A 27,007-nucleotide genomic window follows, 5' to 3' on the forward strand; every position below is an offset into this window, starting at 1 on the left:
CTGACTCTAATCACTCGTATCTGCAGATCTCACATTCTCCACATCTCAGTATATCACCATTTAAATAATACACTTCCTTTCTGCTCTTTTTCACAACTTCACATTGTTGTACTCTTTTTCTCATGTTTCCAATTGTGGTCTTCTCTACATTGGGGAGACTGAGCATACACTTGGGAACGGTTTGCTGAGCATTGCAGGCAGGTCCACAGTCACTACCCACTTTAATTCCCCTTCCCACTCCCTTTCTGAAAAGACTACCTTAGGCCTTCTCCATTGCCACAATGAACCAAACAGCAAATTGGAGGAACAACACCTCATCTTCCGCCTGGGCAGCCTATAGCCCAGCGGACTCAACATTAAGTTCTCCAGTCTCAAATAACCTCACTTCCCATCTCTTCCTCCCCCCAACAACGACTCCCTTCTCAGCCCCTCCCCCTCATTTCCACTCCTCCTTGTCACTAACCAGATTTATTTCTCCCATTCACCAACCAGGTCAGACCTTTCACGTGTCCCCACTTCACCACCCTGCCCCCAGGACACCCTTTATCTGCACCCATCCCCAATCCTGAAGAAGGGTTACACCTGAAACGTCGACTTCTCCACCTCCTGATGCTACCTGGCTTCTTCTGTTCTTCCAGCCTCCTACCTGTCTATTTTGCCAATTGCGACACAGACGTAGAGCAACGTTTCCAGAGTCTGTCCCCACCCCGATTCACTCCCTTTCCTTTCATTGCTGCAAGTCAACAACTGAACCCCAGAATGAAAAAAAAAATGGAAAAGGTGGTGAGAAAAGAGAGTGCGGTACTCACAGATTTTGGACAGAGGAAGGAGATTGCAGTCTGGGGTGAAGCTCAATCTTCATTCAGAGAAACAGGAGCAGCAGCATCTTCAGAAACTCATGGTCCAACTTCCGCATTCAGACAATGGGGTATCTTTGATTAGCAGGAGGACTAGACTCCTTCCGGTCCTCCAGTACTCCCTATTGGTCACTCAAACGAAGATCGCGCGCCATTTTGTGCGAACTGCGAAGAGCATGCCCAGTATTTTGCTGACACCCGGCGAGCATGCGTACGACGTTGCTGACACCGGCAAACATGCGCTGTATGCTCTATCGGGATACTGGTGTTACTAACAGATTTTAAGTGTCCAAATGCCAATAGGAAAAAAAGGGGTAGAGCCACAATATTTTTTCTCCGTGGTTCGACATTTGATTGTTTTTGCATTTTGTCTCGCTGCTCAACTTTTGTATGTCTTTTCCCCTTGTTGATAGAGTCTCCCCGTGAGCTGACTTTGGGCAGCGCTTTAACCAGTTACACAGACTGAAGAAACATTACACTATTCGCAGGAGGGAGTGACTGTACACGTTTCCTGAGTGTGATCCCAGTTTCAAATTGTTCATCGGAAACACAGAACCAAAAGGACACCAGAACTGCGGAGAATTTGGGGAAATGTGGGGACTGAGGGAAGGGATTCCATTCCCTGGGGGCACTGGAGATTCATCAGCTCAGTCGCAGTGCGGACAGGCCGTTCTTCAAAAAGTTATTACAACATTATTGCCCATCGACAAAAACACATTCACGCTGCCTGATTACCTTGAACTTATACAAGTGCTCTGTCATAATATCTTTGATAATAGCTTTGAACATTTTCCCCATTACATATGTTAAGTTAAATGGTCTCCCTTTTTGAAGAAAGGATTTGTCCAATCTAAAAAAAAAACCACCCCTGAAACTAATGAGGTTTGGAAAATTAAAACCAATACATTAACTCTTACGGGGAGAATGTGGGGAAGTGGAGTTGAAATGCCTATTAGCCATGATTGAATGGCGGAGTGGACTCGATAGGCCGAATGGCCTTACTTCCACTCCTACGTCTTATGGTCTTATTTCACGCCCTAATTTCTCTTTAAGAGTCTAGGATGAATTCCTTCAAATACCCGGGATTTATCAGCTCGGAGTTCCAACAGTTTACTCAGTACTAGTTCCCTGGGGATTGTAATTTTCTTCAGTTCCTCCCTCCCTTTCAATTCCTGGTTTACAGCTAGTTCTAGGGTGTTACTTGTATCCTCTCAAGTGAAGTCAGATTCAAACTCTTTTCAATTCATCTGCCATCTCTTTATCCTCTGTTACTAAATCCCCAGACTCATTTTCTGCAGAACCAACACTTATTTTGTTAACTATTTTTAAGATAAGCTGACAAAACTTTCCACCCTTTTTTTATAATTTCTTTAGCTAACTTTCTAACCCTAAATTGCCGTGCTAGTGCCTGCATTATTTCTGATATTTTGCCATAGCTCTCAACTCTAGTATCAACTTGTCTGCGTATTCTATTGAACTAACCTTGATTAAGTGTTGCAAAACACACAAGGGCAAATCTTTCCTCTCCAGAAAGTCTTAGTACTTAACACGATAAAATTCACTTTGAAATATTGTTCATCCAAATTTTACCAAGCACATACTACAGATTCAACATCCCACAAAGACACCCAGTTTTGTTATGATCTTTAATTCTGAAGAGAAATTTGAATACCCAGTGATTAACTGGAAGAACTCTTCATTAAGATTTCACATTTTTAAACAAATAAAAATTACCAATTAACTGGTGTAACTTAGCAGAATGGGATGTATGGCCTTAAATTGTAAATCTAGTTTTCTTTACATCCCTGCAAGAGTTCCCACGAATCTTTACAAGAGTCTTGACAGTTCATTCACTTGCTGGGAATAGTCCAAGGGATACAACATCTCTGGAGGATTCACTTAAATCCTTCTCACGATTCCAAGTATTCCTGGTAATTGTATGTGGGAAAAGATCTGCCACCCTGGCAACCCACAATAGGCCCACAAAAGCAAAATTGGCCAAACTGTACCAAAACACCCAGAATGCCTTAGCAGGGACCAAGCAGGCTGACAAGTGAAACTCGACAGCACTTGCAGACAAGGGAATACCTGTACACCTCAAGTACCCACTAACAATGACAGAATACCACAGCTATCCCAAAGCCCTGAGGGCAGTTTCACAACCCAGCAATACCAAAGCCACACAAAGGACAGGTCAGACAGAGAGGCACCAGCAAGAGCATTGCTCCCAGAACAGGACAATGGAAGCACCTCACCGTTTCAGAGGAGACATTAGCACCTACGCAAACAGACACACGCGCTCTCATGCACACACACTCTCTCATGCATGCACACACAGGTCTATGGGGTGAATTTGCATTTGCATTTGCAGATACATTCAATTTTGATCAAAAAGCACACAACCTGCAGGCAGTTGATACATGTAATATTTGTAAATTCCTCCTTTGGAAATAGAACCAGTCTGATTCAAGATTGGGATACAGACAGACTCGAACCTCACACATTTCATTGTTGTCTGAACTGAGATGAAACCTATTTATATAAAACCTTAAGTCATCTCGAGAATCTGACTTCAAAGACTTTCTGGGATTTACACATTAATGAACTAAAATTTGCAACCTATTCTAAAAGACAAAAGACTTCACAACAATCTAGGTTTGTTCAATATATCCGATCAGTTGCACTATACTGTGATCTTTTGCTATAAATTCTGTCTTATGATCCTGCTCCACAGCTTCCTGATGAAGGAGCAGCGCTCCGAAAGCTAGTGGTTCCAAATAAACCATGATAACCTGATGTGTGATTTTTGAACTTGATCCAACCCAGTCCATCTCTGGCTCCTCCATATCATTTCGAGTGAAGGCAGCCCCCACCTCCCGGTGCTGCCAGGAAACTTTACAATGCTGAGGGAATGGTGCAGGACCTGCACTCATGGAAAATTTACAATTTCTAACGATACTAGCTACTCATTCACTGCTCCATCTGATACATGACATTGGAAACTTCGTGCAGGAAGATGAAAGAAATGAGCAGCTTTAACACAAAAACCTCTTGGAGCTCAAAGCTTTCAATGAAAGTCTGAGCCCGGCAGTAAGTTCCGGAAACTTTATCAAGACCCAACTTTATTACAGCTTCAGATCCCCAGAGCAAAAAGGCGTAGAAAAAGTAGCTTCTTTCTAAAAAAACAGCTCAAGGTCAAAGAGTACACAGTCCTCCCACCCCCAACTTTCTTTACTATTAGTCAGCACCAAGTTATCCCTTTGGAATTGGATCCTTGGTACAGCCTTAACCCGGAGGAAGTATTGCCTCACTCAGCAATTTCAACCCAGACCCTGTATCCAAGTAAGTTTCTCCCTGTTCATTTCCGCAGGTGGGGGAGTCGACCACACTGCTATGGGTCTGGAGTCACATGTAGGCCAGCCCGGGTAAAGGATGGGACGACTGAATGAACCCTTTCCCACATGGCAGTTTCCTTTCCTAAAAAGGACATGAGTGAATCAGATGGGGGTTCTCATGCCCCCGCTCCCAAAAATGGTTTCATCGTTAGATTCCGAACTCCAGACTTCTGACCGACTTCCAATTCCGCCATCTGCCACGACGGGATTCAAACCCAGAGGTCCAGTCAATAATGGGACTCTGCCATTGCTCCTTCAATCCCCCTGCCATGGCATGTGAACTCGCTGGTGCCTCTGCAGGTGGGAAGAGCGGGTGAATCCCTTCCCACACTGAGAGCAGGTGAATGGCCACTCCCCAGTGTGGACCCGCTGGTGGGCCAGCAGGGTGGAGGCTTGTGTAAAGCCCTTCCCACATTCAGGGCAGCTGAAGGGTCTCTCCGCTGTGTGGAACCACTGGTGCTTCAGTCTGTCGGACGAATTGGTGAAGGCTTTCCCGCACTCGGGGCAGGTGAAGGGCCTCTCCCTGGTGTGGACCCGCCGGTGGGTCAGCAAGGTGGAGGCGTGGGTAAAGCCCTTCCCACACTCAGGGCAGCTGAGGGGCTTCTCCCCCGTGTGGACCCACTGGTGCTTTAGCCTGTCGGAGGAATTGCTGAAGGCTTTCCCGCACTCGGGGCAGCTGAAGGGCCTCTCCCCCGTGTGGACCCGCTGGTGCCTCAGCAGGGCTGAGGAATTGCTGAAGGCCTTCCTGCACTCGGTGCAAAGGAACAACCTTTCTCCAGTGTGGACCTGCTGGTGGGTCAGCAGGCTGGAGGCCTGGGTAAAGCCCTTCCCGCATTTGGGACAGCTGAAGGGTCTCTCCCCTGTGTGGACCCGTTGGTGCTTCAGCAGGTCAGGGGAAATGCTGAAGGCCTTACCGCACTCTGCGCAGGGGAATGGCCTCTCCCCGGTGTGAGTGCACCGATGAGTCTCCAGGGCAGACGGGAAATGGAAACTTTTCCCACAGTCACCACACTGACATGGTTTCTCTACGGGACAGGATCCCTCAGGTTTCTCCATGGCCAAAACTTCAGCTGCGCACAAACATGTGTAGAGCCCCTCCCTGCCATGAATTCCTCTTTCCAGGTCATACAACTATTTCTGGCTCCACACTCCGTGCACTGCAACCATACGGTCTCTCATCCAGTCCCACTGATTCTGAAAACATATAGAAGCAGGAACCGAAAAGCTTTGCTCCTTCTCACAGAATCACAGTCGAAAATTGTTGTGTTCCCAATGGATTGAGTGACTGTCAGACATTGACATCAAAGTGAGGACTGCAGACACTGGACACTCAGTGTCGAAAAGTGCGGTGCAGGAAAAGCACAGCAGGTCAGGCAGCTTCCAAAGAGCAGGAGAGTCGATGATTCAAGCATAAGCCCTTCATCTGTTGATTTTGAAACTTCTGTCTTCAGATCTTCAAATACTCTGTAAAAAAAAAATTACAAAAGTCATCACTGTCAGTGCAGGGTAGAAATTCAGAACAAGCAATTCTACTTTCTGCAGAACGTTCTTTTCTTTTGTTATTCCACAAAATTGAAAGCATCATCCCACTCTCACTCTCACTCCCCCTCTGTTCTCACTCCACTCTAATTCTCCTGAAGGTGCTGATTCAGGATCTTACAGGGGCAGAAAAGCAAAAATGTCAAGACTGACATCTCTCTGAATTTTGGATAGCTCCACCTGAAAGTTAGTTTCTTTCCCAACACTGGAATACTGCTGAGAGTGAGCAGGTCTGAGTTTGGGAAGCAAAAACTGTCAATTCAGGGTGAACCTGCAATGCAGCTTCTTGACGAACAATGAGACACGAAATGGTTAACGTCCCCAGGAAGGGGGAGAAAACAAGACATCAAGGTATTGACACCGACACCAGAGAGAAAGTGAACATGCCGACCAGATATCCAGAATCAATCTAGGCCTATTTGCCAGCACTTGGCCTATACTCCTTTAACCCCTTCCTATTCATATACCCATCCAGATGCCTTTTAAATGTTGTGATTGTACCAGCCCCCACCACTTCCTCTCGCAGCTTGTTCCTTACACACACCACCCTCTGAATGAAAAAGTTGCCCCTTATATCCCTTTTAAACCTTCCCTTCCCCACCCCACCCTTAACCTATTACCCTTACATTCTGGAGTATCCCATCTCAAGGAAAAGACCTTGACTATTTACCCTATCCATGCCTCTCATGATTTTATCAACTTCAGCCTCCAGCGCGCAAGGGGAAACAGCCCCAGTCTGCTTGGCCTCTCCCTATCACTCAAACCCTCCAACCCTGGCAACACCCTTGTATATCCTTTCTGAACCCTTTCAAGTTTCACAACATCCTTCTGATAGGACTGAGACCAGAACAGCACACAACATTCCAAAAGTGGCTATGGTTCTGCTGAACAATGGCAATTTAATTCCAAAATATTAATTTCTTCATGAGAAGGGAATAATTGGCATTTAGCTGTAAGAGGTCTCTTGCAGAAGAGTGAAGAACCAAGGGAGAGAACTTTCCATTAAAATGGAGAGGAACAGAGGTGATTCTGAGACTGGGGACTTAAATCGAAAGCAAGGAAATTACAACGGCAGAGGCACAAACAGGCCACAACAAATGAGGAACATTATTGAAAGAAATGACAAACATTTATAGAGCACCTGGAGGAACTGCAACAGTTGGCCATTCCTGTCTGAAAAAATAAAACACAGAAGGTGGCACAGCCACGGCTAACACGGGACATGATGGATAGGACGAGATCCAAAGGAGTGGCGTACAAATTGGCTAAAAATAAAGTACCAGATCTGAAGACTGGGAGCAGTTCAGGTTTCAACAAAAGGATTGATCAAAAGGGGAAAATAGGTATGTGAAGACAAAAAAAAATTAGAGAAAACAATAACAACTAGAACAGGCAAAGTTCTCATGTGGAACAAAGAGATGGCAGACCAATTAACCACATATGTTGCTTCTATCATCACAAAGGAGGACACAGGTAACATCCCCAAAATGTTGGGGAACACATGGTCCACTGAGAGCAGAACTGAAGGAAATGAGTAGTTGTGGGGAAATGGTGTTGGGGCAATTGATAGGATTAAAAGTTTACAAATCCCGGCAAATCTTGAGCTGATCTTAGCAGAACTATTTAATGGTAAGGTCCTATGGAGTGTTGCTGAACAAAGTGACCTTGGAGTGCAGGTTCAAAGCTCCTTGAAAGTAGTGTTGCAGATAGATAGGATAGTGAAGAATGTGTTTGGTATGCTTTCCTTTATCAGTCAGAATATTGATACAGGAGTTGGGAGGTCATGTTGCAGGTGTACATGACATTGGTTCGGTCACTTTTGGAATATTGCATGCAATTCTGGTCTCCTTCCTATCAGAAGGATGTATGAACCTTGAAAGGGTTCAGAAAAGATTTACAAGGATGATGCCAATGTTGAGGGATTTGAGCTAGAGGGAGAAGTTAAACAGTCTGGTGGTTTTCTGCGGAGAGTCGAACACTGAGGGGTGACTTTATAAAGGTTTATAAAATGATGAGGTGCACGGATAGAATAAATAGACAAAGTCTTCTCTCTGGGGTGGGGGAGTCGATAACGACAGAACATTGGTTTAGGATGAGAGGGGAAAGATTTAAAGGAGAACTAAGGGGCAACTTTTTCATGCAGAGAGTGGTAAGTGTATGGAATGAGCTGCCGGAGGAAGTGGAGGATGCTAGTGTAATTCCAACATTTAAAAGGCATCTGGATGGGTATATGAATAGGAAGGGTTTGGAGGGATATGGGACGGTGCTGGCTCAAGTTAACCCTCCTCCTGTATTGAATTTCACATCTATCTTCATCATGTCTTTCCTCCACTCCTGGCGTTCTCTTTTCCCAGTCTACAAACTGAAAATAACATCAACACATCAATGCTCTCCTGGCCACTGCGATCTTGGAAGTACCCAGCGCCACAAATGATCAGATTCATTCACCTCAAATTCACAGTCCGCCTTCGTGTCATTCTAGATCTCTCTCTCTCTCCCTTTTCCTGTCTTAAGGCCACACAGACCAAGCTCAGGGACAGGTCTCTGAGTGAAATGAGGAAATTCTAGTTGAATGACACCAACTGTCATTTCTCTCCCGGAAATGACGGCTGATGGTGCCCTCACCAAGATGGCCGCCCGCGCTCCCCGCCCCAAGTCAACATGCGCCTTATCCTTACAATGATGGCGCTCAGTTGCCCGGGCAACACGAGAGCTCCTTCGCCGGTGAAGTGGGCCTGGGGAGGTTTTATTCACGGCCTCAGGCCTCCCCCGAGGAGTTTATAAACTCCCCAGTCTCCCTCCTCCCGCGGTTCCCAATCCTAACCTGTCTCACTGTCTCCTCTCCCCGGGATGTTTCTGAAACCTGTTCCTGTTTTGAAGGATCACTGGACCCGAAACACCTCCTCGATTTCTCTCGACAGGCGCTGCCGGACCTGCTCAGCTTTTCCAGCGATTTCTGTTCTTGTTCCTTCAGCCGCCGGCGCCATTTCGCTCACACTCACCGCACGCATGCGCACTGCCAGGGCCCCATAGAGAGGTTTCTCGATCGCATGGGATCGTGGGAATTGAAGGCGCCATTAATGTCATGAAATCCAGTATCCCATATGCCTTCTTAATTGTCCTATTCATGTGTTAATGAAGTACACGTCAGGGGCAAATCTTTCAGCGATTTTAGATTTATGCATTGAGTGGAACACTACAGGTGTTTAACTCTAAACTCTAGTTCCAAGTCAGTGTCAGTATAATCACTCTTTATCTGTTCTCAAATAAGCACCGAATCAATGCTCTTCATCTGACCCTTCTTAACGTTGATTTTCTTTAGTTTGCAGATTCCAACCCGCTGTTTCAATAATTTATTAAAATCTATTTCTGGTACATGGGCGTCGCTGGCTGGCCAGCATTTGGTTCTTGACAATGTGATGGTGAGCTGCCTTCTTGAACCTTTGCAGTCCACATCCTGGACGGTGACCCACAATGTCTTGAGGGAAGGAATTCCAGGATTTGGACCAGTGACACTGAATGAAAAGTAATACATTTCCAAGTCAAGATTTGAGTTGCTTGGAGGGGTACTTGCAAGAGGTTGTGTTCCCATGTATCTGTTTTCCTGGTCCTTCTAGATGGAAGTGGTTGTTAGTTTGAAAGGCAATTTGTAAGGTGCTTTGGTAATTTTTTGCAGTGCGTCTTGTAGATACTACACACTACTGCTTCTGAACAGTGGATATGGTACCAAGTAAGCAGGCAACATTGACCTGGATGGTATGAAGCGTTTCAAATACAGTTGAAGCTGCAACCCATCCAAGCTAGTGGGGAGTATTCCATTACACTGCTGACTTGTGGCTTTTAGAAATTGGAACACGTTTTGGAGAGTCAGGAGGTGAGTTACTCACTGCAGTATTTCTGGCCTCTGACCTGCTCTTGTAGCCACTGTGTATGTATGGTTCATCTAGTTGAGTTTCTGTTCAATGGTAAACCCCAAGGCTGTTGATCGTGGGGTACTTAGTGACAGTGACATTGTTGATATAACAGGTCCGCGGTCAAATTATCTCTTTTGGGGATGAGTCATTGTGTGACATTTGCATGGCATTCATGTTACTTGCCACTCATCAGCCCATTGGATATGGTTAAGATCTTGTAGCATTTCAAACTGAACTGCTTCAGTTTATGAGGAGTTGTTTATAGTGCTGAACATCTGCAATTGTTGCAACATCTCCACTTCTGAACTTATGATGGAGGAAGGTCATTGATGAAGATGGTTTGGTCTATGAACTCCTGCAGAGTTGTCCTGAAGCCGAGATGACTGACCTCCACAAACCATAGCCATCTTTCCATGTGCTAGGTATGACTTAACAATTAAGACATACAAAACTAATTGAAGGAATAGGTATGACACAACCCTCTTTAGGGTGTCTCCAGTTCAGATTTTTCTGTTCTCGAAACAATCTGATAAATGTTGACATTCGTAGCCTTTTGATCTTGGCAGTTTCCTTTCTCTGTAACATTTGTTTCACATTAGCAAGTTGAATTCTTCTGCATTTTTCAGGAAAATGTTTTACAGAAGGGAACATTCTTAATATCTGTGTAATGTTCCGTGGGAAAACTGTCGATAGTCCACCAGTTGGAGGAAATTTCTCTGAAAAGGTTTGTCAAATGCCCTGCTTCCACAAGGCCCAGTGTTCCCAAAGTTGAAGTACTTTTAACAGCCCTTTTATATTTTCCAGAATTCCCATGATAGGAGACATGTGCCACTTATACCCACCACAAATCTCCTGAAACTGGGTGCACTACAAAAGTCCGGCAGGAAGATTATCAGTAAAAAGGTCTGGTTTCAAATCATAGAGTTATAGATATCTAGAGACACACTGCATGGAAACAGATCCTTTGGTTGAACTCATCCATGCTGACCAGATGTCCCAAGCTGACCCAGTCCCAAGTTCCAGCATTTGGCCCATATCCCTCCCAGATGCCTTTTAAATATTGTAATTGTACCTATCTCCACCACTTCCCTGGCAGCTTATTTTACATACACACACACACACACACACACACACACACCACCCTCTGCATAAAAATATTGTCCTTGAGGTCACTTATTCCCTTCTTGCTACCCACAGCACCTCCTTTCCGTCCCCCCCCCCCCCCTTAGCACCCCCTGTCCATCCACAGCTCCTCCTGTCCATTTCCACTCTGCCACCCACAATGCCCCATGTCCATTTCCCTCTCTCCGCCCTCTGACCCCATCTATCCTCCCTCTCTCCCCTCACCCTCTGCTCTCCATCTCTCTGTTCCCTGTCTATTCTGTCTCTCCACCAACTCTCTGCTGCCCATTCTTCCACCGCCCCCACCCTCTCCTTGCCACTCATTCTCTCTCTCCATCCATCCTCTGCCCCCATCCATTCTCTCTCTCCTCACATTCTGCACCCCACACCATTCTCTCTCCTGCCCCCCCCCAACACTCTACCTCCACTTTCTCCCTCTCAGACCCTTCCCCCCATTCTCTGGGTCCCCCACGCTCTGCCCTGCAGGCCTTTCTCTCCCCCCCCAAGTCCTTCTCCTCTCCCTTACGCACTGCTCCCCCGTCCATTCTCTCTCTCTGTTCTCCACAGCTCCACCCAGCCCCTGTCCATTCTCTCTATTCTCCCAGCCCCCGTCCATTCTCTTTCTGTTCTCCCCAGCCCCACCCTCTAGCCGCCATCAATGAGAGGAATGAATCTGGTTGATGGCAGGGAGGAGGAGGAGCTAGAAAGATAGAGAGCTTATTTGAAATTGAGTTCCCCAATGTTGAGTCTCCCAACTCTATGCAGCCCGGGCGGAAGATGAAATGTTGTTCCTCCAATTTGCAGTTTGATTCATCGTGGTAAGGGAGGAGGCCAAAGATGGTTATGTCAGAAAGGGAGTGGGAAGGGGAATTAAAATGGCTGGTGACTGGGAGGTCCGGTTGGCCTCTGCGGGCCCAGGCACGATGCTGTTTTCCAAGTCTCCCCGATTTAGAGAAGTCCACAATTGGCAAACACGTGTCAAATGCAGTACCAAAATGTAAAATTATAGCCTCTGCTGTGAAAAAAAAACAGAGGAGGTGTATAGTTTAAATGGTGATGTATTGGGATGTGGAGAAAGTGAGGACTGCAGATGCTGGAGATCAGAGTCGAAACGTGTGGCACTGGAAATGCACAGCAGGTCAGGCAGCATTCAAGGAGTAGGAGAGTTGACGTTTTGGGCATGAGCCCTTCACCAGGAATGATGTGTGAATGTAATTGAAACCAGTCAATACCAGTTGTCAGAAAGGTGCAGCAAGCAATCAGCAAGGCAAGTGGTATTTTAACAAGAGGAATTGAGTTCAGAAGTGGGATGTCTTCCTGCAGTTTCGGGGTCATTGAATGTATTCAAGGCTGAGTTTGTCTGATTTTTGAACAACAAATAAGTGGATGTTTATGGGGGAAGGCAAGGAAATGGTTTTAGAGCAGTTTCAGTCCAACTAGTCCATGCTGACTATGTTTTCAAACTAAATTAGTCCCAGCTGCCTGTGTTTGGCCCATATCCCTCCAAACATTTCCTATTCATGGACTTGTCCAAATTTCTTTGAAACGTTGTTACGGTACCTGCATCCTTCCTCTGGACATTTATTCCACACACAAACCACGCTCTGTGTTTTTTAAAACAAACTGGTGCCCCTCATGTCTTTTTAAAATCTTTCTCCACTCACTGTCAAACTTTGCTCCCTAATCTTGAAACCACCCTAGAGAAAGAAGACCCACCGTTCACCTCATCTATATCCTTCATGATTTTATAAACCTCTATAAGGTCACCTCGCAGCCTGCTGTGCTCCAGTGAAAAAGTCCCAGCCTATCCACTTTGATGTAGTTAGATTCATATCCATTATGATCTGTTCAATGCTTATGCAGGCTCAAAAAACCAAATGGCTGACTCCTGTTCCCAGTTCTCACTCTGTGTCCAGGACAGCAAGAGACTATAAGACATAGGAGCAGAGAGTAGGCCATTCAGCCCATCAAGTCTGCTCATACCATTCAATTGTGGCTCATAGGTTTCTCAATCCCATTCTCTTGCTTTCTCTCCATAACCTTCTATCCCCTTGGCACTCAAGAACATATGTCTCAGTCTTAAATATACTCAGTGACCTAGCCTCTGTAACCTTCTGTGGCAATGAATTTCATAGATTCACCACTATCTGACTGAAGAGTTTTATGTTTATCTATGTTCTAAAAGGCCTTCTCTTTACTCTGAAGCTGTGCCCTCGGGCCCGAGTCTCTAATACCAACGGAAACATCTTCCCAACGTCCACTGTATCCAGGCCATTCAGTATTCTCTGTGTTTCAATTAGATCTCTCCTGAATGTGGGCTGTTAGTCAGCATGAAGCAGACCCTTCAGGATGAGGTACAGCAGGGATTAGTTTCGGCAAATGGAAAGAGAGTATGTGGGATGGAGATTTTCAGCTTCTAGGGAATAAGAGAGGAAAGAGAGTTCATTATAAATTAGATTTGTTCAGGTGGGCCAATGGGCCGATGAGTGGCAGATGGAGTTTAATTTAGAAAAATGAGAGGTGCTGTATTTTGCAGTTGTATAAGACATTGTTTAGGCCACTTTTAGAATACTGTGTTCAGTTCTGGTCTCCCCCTGCTATAGCAAAGAGATTGTGAAACTTTGGAAGTGGTTGGAGAAGATATACAAGGCTGTTGCCATGCTTGTGACCTATAGTGAGAGGCTGAAGAGGCCAGCGATATTTTCCCTGGAGAATTGGAGGCTATGGGGTGATCTTATAGATGTTTAAGAGGGGCATGGATAGGGTAAATACCCAAGCACTTTTCCCCAGGGTAGGGGAGTCCAAATCTAGAGAGCATATGTTTGAGGTGAAAGGGGAATGTTTTAAAAGGGACGTGACCGGCAAGGTTTTCGTGCAGAGGATGGTGCACGTGTGTAACAAACTACCAGATAATGACAACATTTAAAAGGCATCTGGATAGGTACATAAATAGGAAGGATTTAGAGGGATTTGGGCCAAATGCGACTAGGTTAATTTAGAATATTTGGTTGGCATGACAAGCTGGGCCGAAGGGTTTGTTTTCATGCTTTGTAACTCTAATCAGCTTTGCTGAAAGCAGTAGAGTCAGCGCACTTTCAGAGCACATTTCAAAGATGTTTTGCCCTTACTGGGAGCAATAGTCAATAGATGCATGAGTAGGCCATTCTGCCCTTCGAGCCTGCACCACCTTTCAATATGATCATGGCTGATCATCCTTAATCAGTATCCTGTTCCTGCCTTAGCTCCATAAACCTTGATTCCACTATCATTGAGAGCTCTATCCAACTCTTTCTTAAATGAATCCAGAGACTGGGACTCCACTGCCCTCTGGGGCAGAGCATTCCACAAGGCCACCACACTCTGGGTGAAGAAGTTTCTCCTCATCTCTGTCCTCAATAGTCTACCCCGTATTTTTAAGCTGTGTCCTCTGGTTCGGCACTCACCCATCAGCGGAAACATGTTTCCTGCCTCCAGAGTGTCCAATCCATTAATAATCTTATATGTCTCAATCAGATCCCTTCTAAACTCAAGGGTATATCAGCCCAGTTGTTCCAACCTTTCAGCGTTAGGTAGTCCCGCCATTCAAGGAATTGACTTTGTGAACCTACGCTGCACTCCCTCAATAGCCAGAATGTCTTTCCTCAAATTTGGAGACCAGAACTGCACACAGTACTCCAGGTGTGGTCTCACCAGGGCCCTGTACAGCGGCAGAAGCACCTCTTTGCTTCTATTTTTTTTTCTCTTGCACGTACACACACACAGAGGCACAGTCACACACTGATCCAATCTCCAAAAGGAAGGAAACACCCGAGTGGGCAGTGACAAGCAGTGGCCCTTCACATTAAAGGGCAATGCTGTGTGACCTCTTTGCTTCTATACTCAATTCCTCTTGTTATGAAGGCCAGCATGCTATTAGCCTTCTTCACTACCTGCTGTACCTGCATGCTTACCTTCATTGACTGGTGTACAAGAACACCCAGATCTCTTTGTACTGCCCCTTGACGTAAATTGATTCCATTTAGATAGTAATCTGCCTTCCTGTTCTTGCCACCAAAGTGGATAACTATACATTTATCCACATTAAACTGCATCTGCCATGCATCTGACCACTCACCTAACCTGTCCAGGTCACCCTGTAATCTCCTAACATCCTCCTTGCAATTCTCCCTGCCACCCAGCTTTGTATCATCAGCAGATTTGCTAATGTTATTACTCATACCATCTTCTATATCATTAATATATATTGTAAAAAGCTGCAGTCCCAGCACTGATCCCTGCGGTACCCCACTGGTCACTGCCTGCCATTTCAAAATGGAGCCATTTATCACTACTCTTTGTTTCCTGTCAGCCAACTAACTAACTTTCAATCCAAGTTAGTACTTTTCCCTCAATAGCATGTGCCCTAATGTTGCTCAATAACCTCCTATGTGGGACTTTATCAAAAGCTTTCTGAAAGCCCAGGCACACTACATCTACTGGATCTCCCTCATCCATCTTCAGAGTTACATCCTCAACAGATTCCAGAAGATTAGTCAAGCATGACTTACCCTTCATAAATCCATGCTGACTCTGACCTATTCTGTTACTACTATCCAGATGTGTCGTAATTTCATCCCCTATAATACACTCCAGCATCTTTCCCACCACTGAGGTCAGACTAACTGCTCTATAATTTCCTGTTTTCTCTCTCCCACCTTTCTTAAAAATGGTTCAAAACTAGCCACCCTCCAATCCGCAGGAACTGATCCTGAATCTATCGAACTCTGGAATATAATCGCCAACGCATTCACGATTTCTGGAGCCACCTCCTTCAGTACCCTGGGATGTAGACCATCAGGCCCCGGGGACTTATCAACCTTCAGACCTAACAGTCTCTCCAACACCAATTCCTGGCAAATATAAATTCCCTTAAGTTCAGGTCCTTCAGCCACTGTTACTTCAGGGAGATTGCTTGTGTCTTCCCCAGTGAACACAGATCTGAAGTACCAAGTCAATTCTTCTGCCATTTCTTTGTTCCTCGTAATATATTCCCCTTTCTTCAAGGGCCCAATTTTAGTCTTAACCATTTTTTTGCCTTTCAAATACCTAAAAAAGCTTTTACTATCCTCCTTTATATTCTTGGCCAGTTTACCTTCGTACCTCATTTTTTCTCTGCGTATTTCCTTCTTAGTAATCCTCTGTTGTTCTTTAAAAGCTTCCCAGTCCCCCGTTTTCCCACTTATCTTTGCTATGTTATACTTTTTCTCTTTTAACTTTATATGTTTCTTAACTTCCCTCATCAGCCACGGCCACCCATGCCTCCTCCTAGGATCTTTCTTCCTTTTTGGAATGAACTGATCCAGAATCTTCTGCATTATACACAGAAATATCTGCCATTGTTCCTCCACTGTCATCCCTGCCAAGGTATTGCACTATTGAACTTTGGCCAGCTCCTCCCTCATAGCTCCATGGTTCCCTTTATTCAACAGAAATACTGTCACTTCTGATTGTACCCTTTCCCTCTCAAATTGCAGATTGAAGCGTATTGTATTATGGTCACTACTTCTCAATGGCTCCTTCACTTCGAGGTCCCTGATCAATTCTGGTTCGTTGCACAGAACAAGTTACAGTGAAATCTTTAATTCGTGGGACAGCAACTGAGTGAATGAGTACATCCAGAATTTTAGTGGAAAGTGGGAATTCATTGCACTGTGGGGATGAAGTGCTTTACCGGCAGTAAGTACAGTTTGCTGAGTGGGGTGCTAAGTGAAGGGTTAGGTGGGTTCTTGTTTTAAACTGCTCATTTCTTTCAGCCTCCAACATTGTATTTCCACTGCTGTACATCAGAAGGAGTGAATCAGTCACTGTTATCATTAGAAACCTTACGGTTTTCAGTACCTCAGGTATTACATTGTTTTCAAAGTTTGGGAGAAGATTTGTAGCTCGGGTGCTCATTGTTGTGGTTCTGTTCGCCGAGCTGGGAATTTGTCTTGCAAACGTTTCGTCCCCTGTCTAGGTGACATCCTCAGTGCTTGGGAGCCTCCTGTAAAGCGCTTCTGTGCTGTTTCCTCCGGCATTTATAGTGGCCTGTCTCTGCCGCTTTGGGTTGTCAGTTCCAGCTGTCCGCTGTAGTGGCCTGTATATTGGGTCCAGGTCAATGTGTTTGTTGATAAAGTCTGTGGATGAGTGCCATGCCTCTAGGAATTCCCTGACTGTTCTCTGTTTGGCTTGCCCTATAATGGTAGTGTTGTCCCAGTCGAAGTCATGTTGCTTGTCGTCTGTGTGTGTGGCTACTAAGGATAGCTGGTCATGTCGTTTCGTGGCTAGTTGGTGTTCATGGATACGGATCGTTAACTGTCTTCCTGTTTGTCCTATGTAGTGTTTTGTGCAGTCCTTGCATGGGATTTTTGTACACTACATGAGTTTTGTTCATGTTGGGTATCAGGTCCTTCGTTCTGGTGAGTTGTTGTCTGAGCGTGGCTGTTGGTTTGTGTGCTGTTATGAGTCCGAGTGGTCGCAGTAGTCTGGCTGTCAGTTCAGAAATGGTCCTGATGTATGTAGTGTGGCTAGTCCTTTAGGTTTGCGGCATGTCCTCGTTACATTGTTTCCTGAGCATTTTAAAGTTTACTGACAGCAGCGGGGTTTGGGCCGTATTCACTGGAAACGATTAAGCAGACAGATAACGCACATACGAGAGGGCAGAGTGGGACTTGTCTTTTGATTTGGTGGAAGGTGGGAGGTTCTGCACGCTGAGATCCGGGGCAAACACGACTGCAATAAATCATTCAATCTCTACAGTGTGGAAATAGACCATTCAACCCCTCTGAAGAGCATGCCATCCAGACGCACGCCCACCAGCTCCCTGCCCTGTCTAGTAGTTTCTGCTGGTGGATGAGAATCGGCCATAAAATTAGGGGGAGTAGATTTAAGGTAGAGAAGAGGAGGAGCTGTTTTTCCCGGAGAGTAGTTAATCTGTGAAGGGTGAGGGTGGATTGGCCATGCTAAATTGCCCCACATGGTCTAGGGATGCACAGATTAGGGTGGATTCGCCATGTTAAATTACCCACAGCGCCCAGGTGAGGTCTATTCGGGGGGTAAATATCGGGCAGGAGAGGAAAGGGAATGGATGTGGGTGGGTTACCCTTCGGAGGGTCGGTGTGGTCTCATTGGGCCGGGTGACCTGCTTCTACATTGTGCGGATTCTCTGAAGAGAAAAGATTTTTGAAAACTGTGCAGAGCAGTGCGGCCTGTCAATCCGGAGCAGGCGCAGTGCGGAGCCGCCGTTCGCCCCGCCCCTTCGTCTCGTCGGCCGTCGCTCGACACTTGCTCCTCCCACTGTCCCGGCCGCACTCCGCCTCTGGCTCCACCCAGTCGCCCCGCCCCTGACCCCAATCGTCTCTCCGCCCTATCGCTCCGCCCCCTCCCCGCTGTACGCTCCTCCCATTCCTGTCTCTCCCTCTCCCGTATCGACCCATCGATGACGTCACAACGCGGAAGTGGCTCTGCTCGTTTCAGAGTAAAACCCTTTCGCTGAGCAACTGTTCAATCTAAGAGGGAGAAAATCTGTTCACTGGTAGGAACTGGAGTGAATCCAGGGAGGGAGCAGACTCTGCAAACTCAGGTATGTGTCTTAATTGTCCGGGTGAGGAGGGACGGAAGGATAGGGTGGGGCTGTTTTCCCAACCCGCGCCAGAATCTTAGGGGTAACCTTATAGACTTTTATAAAGTCATAAGGAGCATGGATAGGGTAAATAGACATGGTCTTTTCCTTTGGATGGGGGAGTCCAGAACTAGAGGGTGATTGGTTTAGGGTGAGGGCGGCGGGGGAGGGGGCGTGGAGATTAAAAAGCGACCTGAGGAGGCAACTTTTTCACAAGGTTTTGGCGGGTGTGAATGTGTGTACGGAATGACCTGCCAGAGAAAGTAGTGGAGGCTGGTACAATTACATCATTTAAAAGGCATCTGGACGGGTGTATCAAAACGAAGGGTTCAAAGGGCCAGGGAACACGTGCTGGCAAATGTGACTAGATTAATTTAGGATATCTGGTCAGCACAGACACAGGCATTTCAGTCAAACTATTCTGTTTCTGTGTGTCTATCTCTATGATTCTGGCTTTCCATCAATGTTTGCCACGTCTGTATGTTCAGTTTCTCTGTCTCTGGTGTCGGTGTTAATACCTTGAAGTCTCATTATGCTCCCCTTCCTGGGGACATTAACCATTTCTTGAGGTTGTTCCTCAAGAAGCTGCATTGCAGGCTCATCCTGAAGTGGCACACTTTATTTTGCTTTCCAAATCAGACCTGCTCACTCTCAGCATTATGCCAATGACGTGAAAGATACTAACTTTCAGGTGGAGTTTCAGAGAGATAAGCTTTGACATTTTTGCTTTTCAGCACCTGTAAAATCCTGAATCAGCACCTTCAGGACAATTGGTTAAAGTGGAATGAGAACAGAGGTGGAGAGAGAGAGAATGGGATGACGCTTTCAGTTTTGTGGAATAATAAAAGAAAAGAATGTTCACCAGAAAGCAGAACTGAAAGTGATGACTTTATATTCTCTTTTTACAGCGTTTGAAGATCTGAAGACAGAAGTTTCAAAATTAACTGTAACGTCAACTCTCCTGCTCCTCGGATGCTGCCTGATCTGCTGAGCTTTTCCAGTGCCGTACGTTTTGACAGTGACTCTCCAGAGTCAGCAGTTCTCACTTTGGTGTCAATGTCTGACGGTCAATCAATCCATCAGGACCACAACGATTTTTGACTGTGATTCTGTGAGAAGGAGCAAAGCTTTTTGGTTCCTGTTTGAGTACATTTCCTGTATCAGTGGGACTGGATGAGAGACCTACTGTTGCAGTGCACTGAGTGTGGAGCGTGTAACAGCTATACTGCCTGTTAAGAGGAAATCACGGTGCGAAGGGGCTCTACACGTGTTTGTGTGCGGCTGAAGCTTCGGCCATGGAGAAATCTGAGGAATCCCGCCCTGTGGAGAAACCATGGAAGTGTGACTGCGGGAAAGGCTTCTGTGTCCCATCTGCCCTGGAGACTCATCGGCGCAGTCACACCAGAGAGAGGCCCTTCAGCTGCCCTGAGTGTGGGAAGAGCTTTACCCAGGCCTCTGCCCTGCGGACTCACCAGCGGGTCCATACAGGGGAGAGGCCTTTCCCATGTCCCGAGTGTGGGAAGGCCTTCAGCAATTCCTTCAACCTCCAGACCCACAAGCGACTCCACACTGGTGAGAGGCCATTTTCTTGCTCCGAGTGCAAGAAGGCGTTCAGACATTCCTCTGACCTGCTGACCCACTGGCGGGTCCACACGGGGGAGAGGCCCTACAGCTGCCCCGAGTGTGGGAAGGCCTTCAGCAATTCCTCCCACCTGCTGACTCACCAGCGGGTCCACACTGGGGAGAGGCCTTTCACCTGCCCCAAGTGCGGGAAGGGATTTAGTCAGGTGAGCAACTTGTGGAAGCACCAGCGTCTCCACACTGGGGAGAAGCCCTTCAGCTGCCCCGAGTGCAGGAAGGCCTTCAGCAATTCCACCACTCTGCTGACCCACCGGCAGATCCATATGGGGGAGAGGCCATTCCCCTGCACTGAGTGCGGGAAGGCCTTCAGCAATTCCTCCATCCTGCTGAGACACCAGAGGGTTCACACAGGGGAGTGGCCCTTCAGCTGCCCTGAGTGCAGGAAGGGGTTCAGCGATTCCTCCAATCTCCAGACCCACCAGCGGATCCACACTGGGGAGAAGCCCTTCGGCTGCACAGAGTGTGGGAAGGCCTTCACCCGCTCCTCCCACCTGCGGAGGTACCAACGAGTTCACGTGCCATCACAGGGTGATTGAAGGAGCAACAACTGAGTGCCATTAGGGACTGGACTATCAACCCAGTTCCGGGGACTCCTGAGTTTGAATCCAGCCATGGCAGATCACGGAATTGGAATTCTGTCAGAAATCTGGAGTTCAGAATCTGATGATGAAACCGTTTTTAGGGTGGGGGGCCCATCTGATTCACGCATGCTCTTTTTAGGGAGGGGTACTGCCATTGTGGGAAAGGATTCATTCAGTCACCAAGCTGCATCCTTTACCTGGTCTAGCCTACACGTGACTCCAGACCCACAGCTGTGTGGTTAATACTACACTGCCCAGCACCTCCCCTCTTTCCCCCCCCCCCCCCCCCCAACTCAGCCCCTGGCAAATGAGCAGGGAGAAACTTACGAGAAGACAGGATATGGGTTGAAATTGCTGAGTAAGGCAATACCTCCTCCAGGTTACGGCTGTCCCAAGGATCCAATTACAAAGGGACAACTCGGTGATGACCAATAGTAAAGAAAGTGAGGTGGGATAGGGGGGTGAGGAGTATGTGTGCTTTGACCTTGAGCTGTTTAAAAAGCAGCTACTTTTTTCTACACCTTTTTGCTGGAGGATCTGAAGCTTTAACAAAGTTGGGTCATAATAAAGATTACCTGAACTTACAGCGGGCTCAGACTCTCATTCAAAGCTTTGAGCTCCAAGAGGTTTTTTGTTTTGAAGCTGTTCGTTTCTTTCAGCCTCCTGCACTAAGTTTGCAATGTTGTGTATCAGATGGAGCAGTGAATGGGTAGCTAGTATCATTAGAAATTTGTAAATTTTTTAGGAGTGCCGGTACTGTGTTGTTTCATTGGCGTTGTAAAGTTTACTGGGAGGTATGGGCTGTGTTCACTAGAAACCACTGGGGTGGATAAAGTTAAAAATCACACAAGACCAGGTTATAGTCCAACAGGTTTATTCGGAAGCACTAGCTTTCGGAGCGCTGTTCCTTCCACAGGTAGCTGTGGAGCAGGATCATAAGACATAGATCTTAGAGCAAAATTCACAGTGTCATACAACTGATATCTTTTAGAATGGGTTGCAGGTTTCGGTTCATTAATATGTTACTCCAAGAACAACATCTAAGTCATGTTACTGAGATGACTTATGGTTTTATATTTTAAAAAAAGTGACATCTCAACTCACACAATACATTAAAGTTGTGAGGTTTGAGTCTGTCAGTATCCCAATCTTGAATCAGACTAGTTCTGTTTTTAAAGTAGGAATATATAAAATATTACATGCATTGACTGCCTGTAGATTGTGTGCTTTGTGAGCAAAATTGAAAGTATCTGCAAATATAATCCTGCCGATAAAAATTCACTCCATAAGAGTTGTGTGTGTGTGCATGTGAGTTTGTATGTGAGAGTGCATGTAAGAGTGTGTGCATGCTTGGTCGAGTGTGATGGAGTGTAAGTCTGTGAGTGTGTGAGAGTGTTAGGGTGTGCGTATATGAGAGAGGTATGAAAAAGCAAGGGGTTGCATTTTGCTAAAACGAGGAAGGACAGGGCTTGTATAGTTAAAACAGAGATGTAAGAGGGTTCAGATACATAGTGATGCAACCTGCAAAGAACTGGTAGACTGGATGGTTAAGAAGGCATTTAGCACCATTGCCACCCAGACCCACTCCCTTACTTCATATTTCTCATAGCTAATCCCCCCTACCTTGCATATCCTGAACAATAAGGGTAATTTAGCATGGCCAATCCAGCCTAACCTACACCCTAATCTAAAAACTACCTTCTCAAGAATGTAATTTAAATGCGCAACATTTCTAAGAAAAATGTCTGTCTGACTCAACATTGGGACCCAGACAGAATTCACACCTATTGTTAGAAAAGCTCTGCATTTGAATGACTTTCTTGAGAAGGTAATTAAAAACAAGTTCTGGAATTAACATGCTAAAGAGCAGAAACCCAATCTAAGAGATGAAAGATTTAATCTAAAATTGTTTAATATATGACATCTCCATGACACTGGACTCCTTTGGCTATAAATTCCACGAACATGATCTCATTCTCCACAACCAACCTGATAAGAGAGCGGTGCTCCAAACGTTAGTGTTTCCGAATAAATCTGTTGGTTTATAACCTGGTGTTGTGAGATTTTTAACTTTGTAGATGGAAACACGTGTTGTGGGACTGGTAACAGTTATTTTGTGATCTGTTCCACCTGAAATTTCTCCTCTACGCAGACAGGGGTTAGCAGTCTGTTTTTGTGCTTTTGTGAGAGATCAGGCTAGCAGTTTTTAAATCCTTATGTTCAGCAGCACAAGAAAACTGTAGGTCAGTAATCGTATTTCGAGAGTGGTACTTCCAGCTCTGGTAGTCCTGTTGGGTCACCAGAGAGGGAGGGAGAGAAGATGTCACATCTAAAAAGCAAACCGAAAAGTTTTTGTTTGTTCCATCAGTTGAGTTGGTTCTACACTCAGATGAGACTGGATACTGATTTTAATGGATCAGAATTGAACACTACAATGGAACACCTTACATTTCAAGAGTGTTGAAAGGGTAAATCAAACTGTAACCTTGAAGAGATATGCTTCCATTTCTAACCTTGGGGGATCCAAATGAGACATTTTTACTGATCACTCCATTTCAGACGCTGCTCTTTCATCAGGTGGTCATGGACAATAAGATCATGATCACAGAATTTATAGCCAAAGGAGTCCACGGTCATGGAGATGTCCTTCACTAAACAATTTTAGATTAAATCTTTCATATTTCAGAATGGGCTTCTGTTCTTTGGTACATTAATCCCAGAATTTGTTTTAAATTACCTTCAAGAATGTCATTTAAATGCAGAGCTTTTCGAACAACAATGTCAGTCTGACTCGATATTGGGACACAGACAGACTTCACACCCATTGTTAGAAAAGCTCTACATTTAAATGACTTTCTGAAATGGCTGATCTTTAACATTGAGAATAGTTACATTGATACTTTCAGACTTTAACAATGTTTCTGAATATATGTTCACTTTTTGAAAAGAACTGCTGAAATTTTTCTGAAACTTGCATCGAAACGTGCGCAGTTAGGCCACAGCCCAAGACAGGCTGTAAAGGATGAATGGCCTAATCCTCGTTTTGTGAAATTGATTCTGACTATGTAGAAATAGAGTCATAGAGTTGTAGAGCACAGAAGCAAACCCTTCAGTCCAGACAACCAAATATCCTAAATTAATCTAGTGACCCATTTGCCAACATTTGGTCCATATCCCTCTGATTCTTTTCTATTCATGTCTCCAACCAGATGCATTTTTTTCTTCTTCGGCTAACTGAAGCTGGAGAAGCCTGAAATCTTTAAAGGATTTCCTGAAAAAAACTTTTATGCAAGATTTGGCTCAGTGGTGGATTTTCTAAAGCTTTGCTATTGTAGTTGTCAATTTGTTAAAAAACTTTTCAGTTGTTGTTGTCCAAGGCAGAGTAAATATTCATTTAAGATATAATTGAGCTATATACATTCTTTACAATGTTTGTCCATCATTTAGTACATTGAGCATCATCTTTTTGTGATTCAACAGATATGATTTGAAGTGAATTCTGCAAGATACTTTTGTATTTTATCTAACTTGGCTTTGTGTTAAAGATTTCCTTTGTGACATTTTAATTAAAATATCTCAATGTATAATAATGAAACAGCTAATTTATTCTGAAATTATTTCAATTAGTTGGTCGATTGCCAAATAATAGCTGCTTAACTGTTGTAAATATTGACACCCAGGAAAGCTATTTTGTTTAATATATTTCCTTTGTAAAGATTTTATAAAACGATTGTATTTTCATATGAAATAACATTTGCAGTGTTATATTAAATGGTTGAAAGTAACTTTGCACTTAATTGTTCCATTTGGGATTAAACATAGATTATTTATCAAAATCATATTCACAATTTATGGTGAGTGTATTAACAAACAAATGTTGCCATTTGCCATTGAATTGCCTCAAACACAATTTGAAATTCTTGAATGAGTTGAATAAGGGGTACTCTGTGAATATTTATTCTGCATTTCTGAAATTCTCTGCACTGCCATGGTGCTTGGTTAAACAAGATAAGTATCCCTCCTCATAACTTTGTATTTCTTTGATATTTCATTTGCTATTGCTATTGCCCAAATAACTTCATCAAATGCCAAAACATTTTTTAGGCTGTGAATTTTCAGTCTGGAATGTTATTCAGTTGTGAACAATCTGAAGATTAATTTAAATACATATAAAAAAATTAAAGAGATTGTGATAATAGAAAGTCAACATGTAGAATTGCCAATGAAACGTAAACTAAGGCTGCTCTTAATTTGGTACAGACGAAATCGCAATCAAAATAAGTAGAAATAACGGCATTGTGCACAAAATGTTTGTAGTGAGTTCAGAATTTTTCTGATCATTTAATTCTGACACATGCAGTGATGGCAGCACCATGATCTGTTTTATTTGTTCATCGAACGTGAGCATCACTGGCAGAGCCAGTATTTTTCATCATTCCCTCTTTCCCTTGACTGCAAAGCACACAGATATGAATATTGGGTGAGAACACAATGAGGTTGAGTTGCAAGGCCGACTGTGGTATAACAAATTGTGCTGGCTTACACTGCACCCTGACAAGACAGATTTTGGGAGGAGAACAAAAATTGGAATTCCTATTTAAATATTGATGCTCCCATTTATATCTCTCAAAAAGGATTTTGTTTGCTCCATAAATTTGTAATGGCTCTTCTGTTGAATTATTTCCCTGCATCCGCATATATCTGGAATCATTTTCTTTTCAAGAATTTTGTATTAACGTTTGCCACTTACTGGTGCCATCACCCCTTCAAGATCATTCCAAATCGTAATAACTTGCTTACTTTCTTAAAAATTAAATCTTCCCCCGCGCCCCAACCCAAATCCCTTTTCTTATAAAGTGGCTGCACTATTTCAAACATGGTCATGCTTTCTAAATATTACCATGTACTTTTAATTATGAGATTTCAATGTGTCTTTTTAAATATAAAAATGCCCCTTCAAATGTAGTTACGTCCTTTAAATGTGTTGTGTTCCTTTGAGCGCAATCTTGCCTCTCGATAATGTACCTTTCCCCCTTTCGATATTACTATGTCTCTTAAAGGGTCATTTCTACTTATAAATAGGGCAGCGTCTCTTCGAAATGTAGATTCATTTTGCATGGAAACGTTGCCCCTTAGGTACCTTTTATATCTGCGTCATTTTGCATATTGAGATATCCCTTTGAATGTGCCTACATCCCTTTGAAATGTAATCTTGTCCATTTCAATCTATTTGCTGAAACAGCCCGTTAAATGTCCATGTCCCTTTTAAAATGCAGATTTCCCGCTTCAGGTCGCAGCAGTTGTAGCGCGAGGTGGCTGTTGCTTGGTGACGGTGAGGCTTCCCCCGGCCCCGCCCATCCCCCTGAGCTGACGTCACGCGGGGGTGAAGGCGGTTGGGAGGAGAAGTCGCTCGAGCGGGGAAGGGGCGGCCGTTAGGAAAATGGCGCCGTGCGGCCCGGGGCAGACACCCGTCACTGGGCACCGCCGCCTTCCTGGTGCAGCTGCTGTGTCACGGCCACACCGCCCGGCTGTACAGCAGGTAGGAGCCGGTGACCATTCTGGAGGCGGATGTTCCTCAGTCATTGAAGGGGTAGGACCCTGTTGAGAATGGTTAGTGAAGTGTGTGGTGTACTAAGCCTTATTAACATGGATATAGTTTGTAATTTATCAAAGTATACATTTTATTATTTAGAATGGTAGAGATGTACAGCACGGAAACAGACCCTTCGGGCCAACCCGTCCATGCCAACCAGATATCCTAAATTAATCCAGTCCCACTTGCCAGCACTTGGCTCATCTGCCTCTAAACCCTTCCTACACATAGACCCATCCAGAGACCTTTTAAGGGCTTTAATTGTAGCAGCCTCCACCACTTCCTCTGGCAGCTCATCCCATTCACGCACCAACCCACCCTCTGCATGGAAACGTTGCCCCTGAGGTACCTTTTATATCTTTCTGCTGTCACCCTGTCTCATTCAAACCTAAACACAGCATTGACTTCCTACTGGACAGAAAGGATTAAACTTCTCACCAACAACCGCTTTAAAAAAAAATCCATTTTTATAGTCGTAGCGAGAATCACAGTTTCTCGAACTGTGGGACATTACTAGTGATGTTGAGAGACCAGGTTTGGAATGCATGGCCGCCCAGGTAACAATGGTTGCTATGGGGCTCACAGTGATGACTGAGAGGCCTTTAGATGCTCAATTGTTTCTGTGTTGTTGAAGAGGCTTGGCCTCATGGACTGCTCTCTGAAGTCAGATTCAAACTAAGTTTTGAAAATTATGAGAAAATTCATACCCAGAAAAGACAGTGAAAA

At 44.9% G+C, this 27,007-nt stretch overlaps 3 protein-coding genes across 3 annotated transcripts in view; 2 read left to right on the top strand and 1 right to left on the bottom strand.

Moving 5' to 3' along the window:
- LOC140460633 (uncharacterized) overlaps positions 1-20,875 on the top strand; it is a 44,122-nt gene extending 23,247 nt beyond the window's left edge. The window contains exon 2 of the mRNA XM_072555251.1: positions 19,874-20,875. Coding sequence (XP_072411352.1) covers positions 19,874-20,643 — 770 coding nt within the window. The 3' untranslated portion in view covers positions 20,644-20,875. The remainder of the gene's footprint in view (positions 1-19,873) is intronic.
- The window catches only part of LOC140460630 (uncharacterized), a 569,010-nt gene that overhangs the window by 220,503 nt on the left and 321,500 nt on the right, over positions 1-27,007 (bottom strand). The gene's annotated exons all lie outside the window — the stretch shown is intronic.
- Positions 1-27,007, top strand: part of LOC140460632 (uncharacterized) — a 1,198,404-nt gene that overhangs the window by 18,778 nt on the left and 1,152,619 nt on the right. The window lies entirely within an intron of this gene.

The sequence above is a fragment of the Chiloscyllium punctatum genome, chromosome 36 (genome assembly GCF_047496795.1).
Source record: "Chiloscyllium punctatum isolate Juve2018m chromosome 36, sChiPun1.3, whole genome shotgun sequence".
Lineage (NCBI taxonomy): Eukaryota > Metazoa > Chordata > Chondrichthyes > Orectolobiformes > Hemiscylliidae > Chiloscyllium > Chiloscyllium punctatum.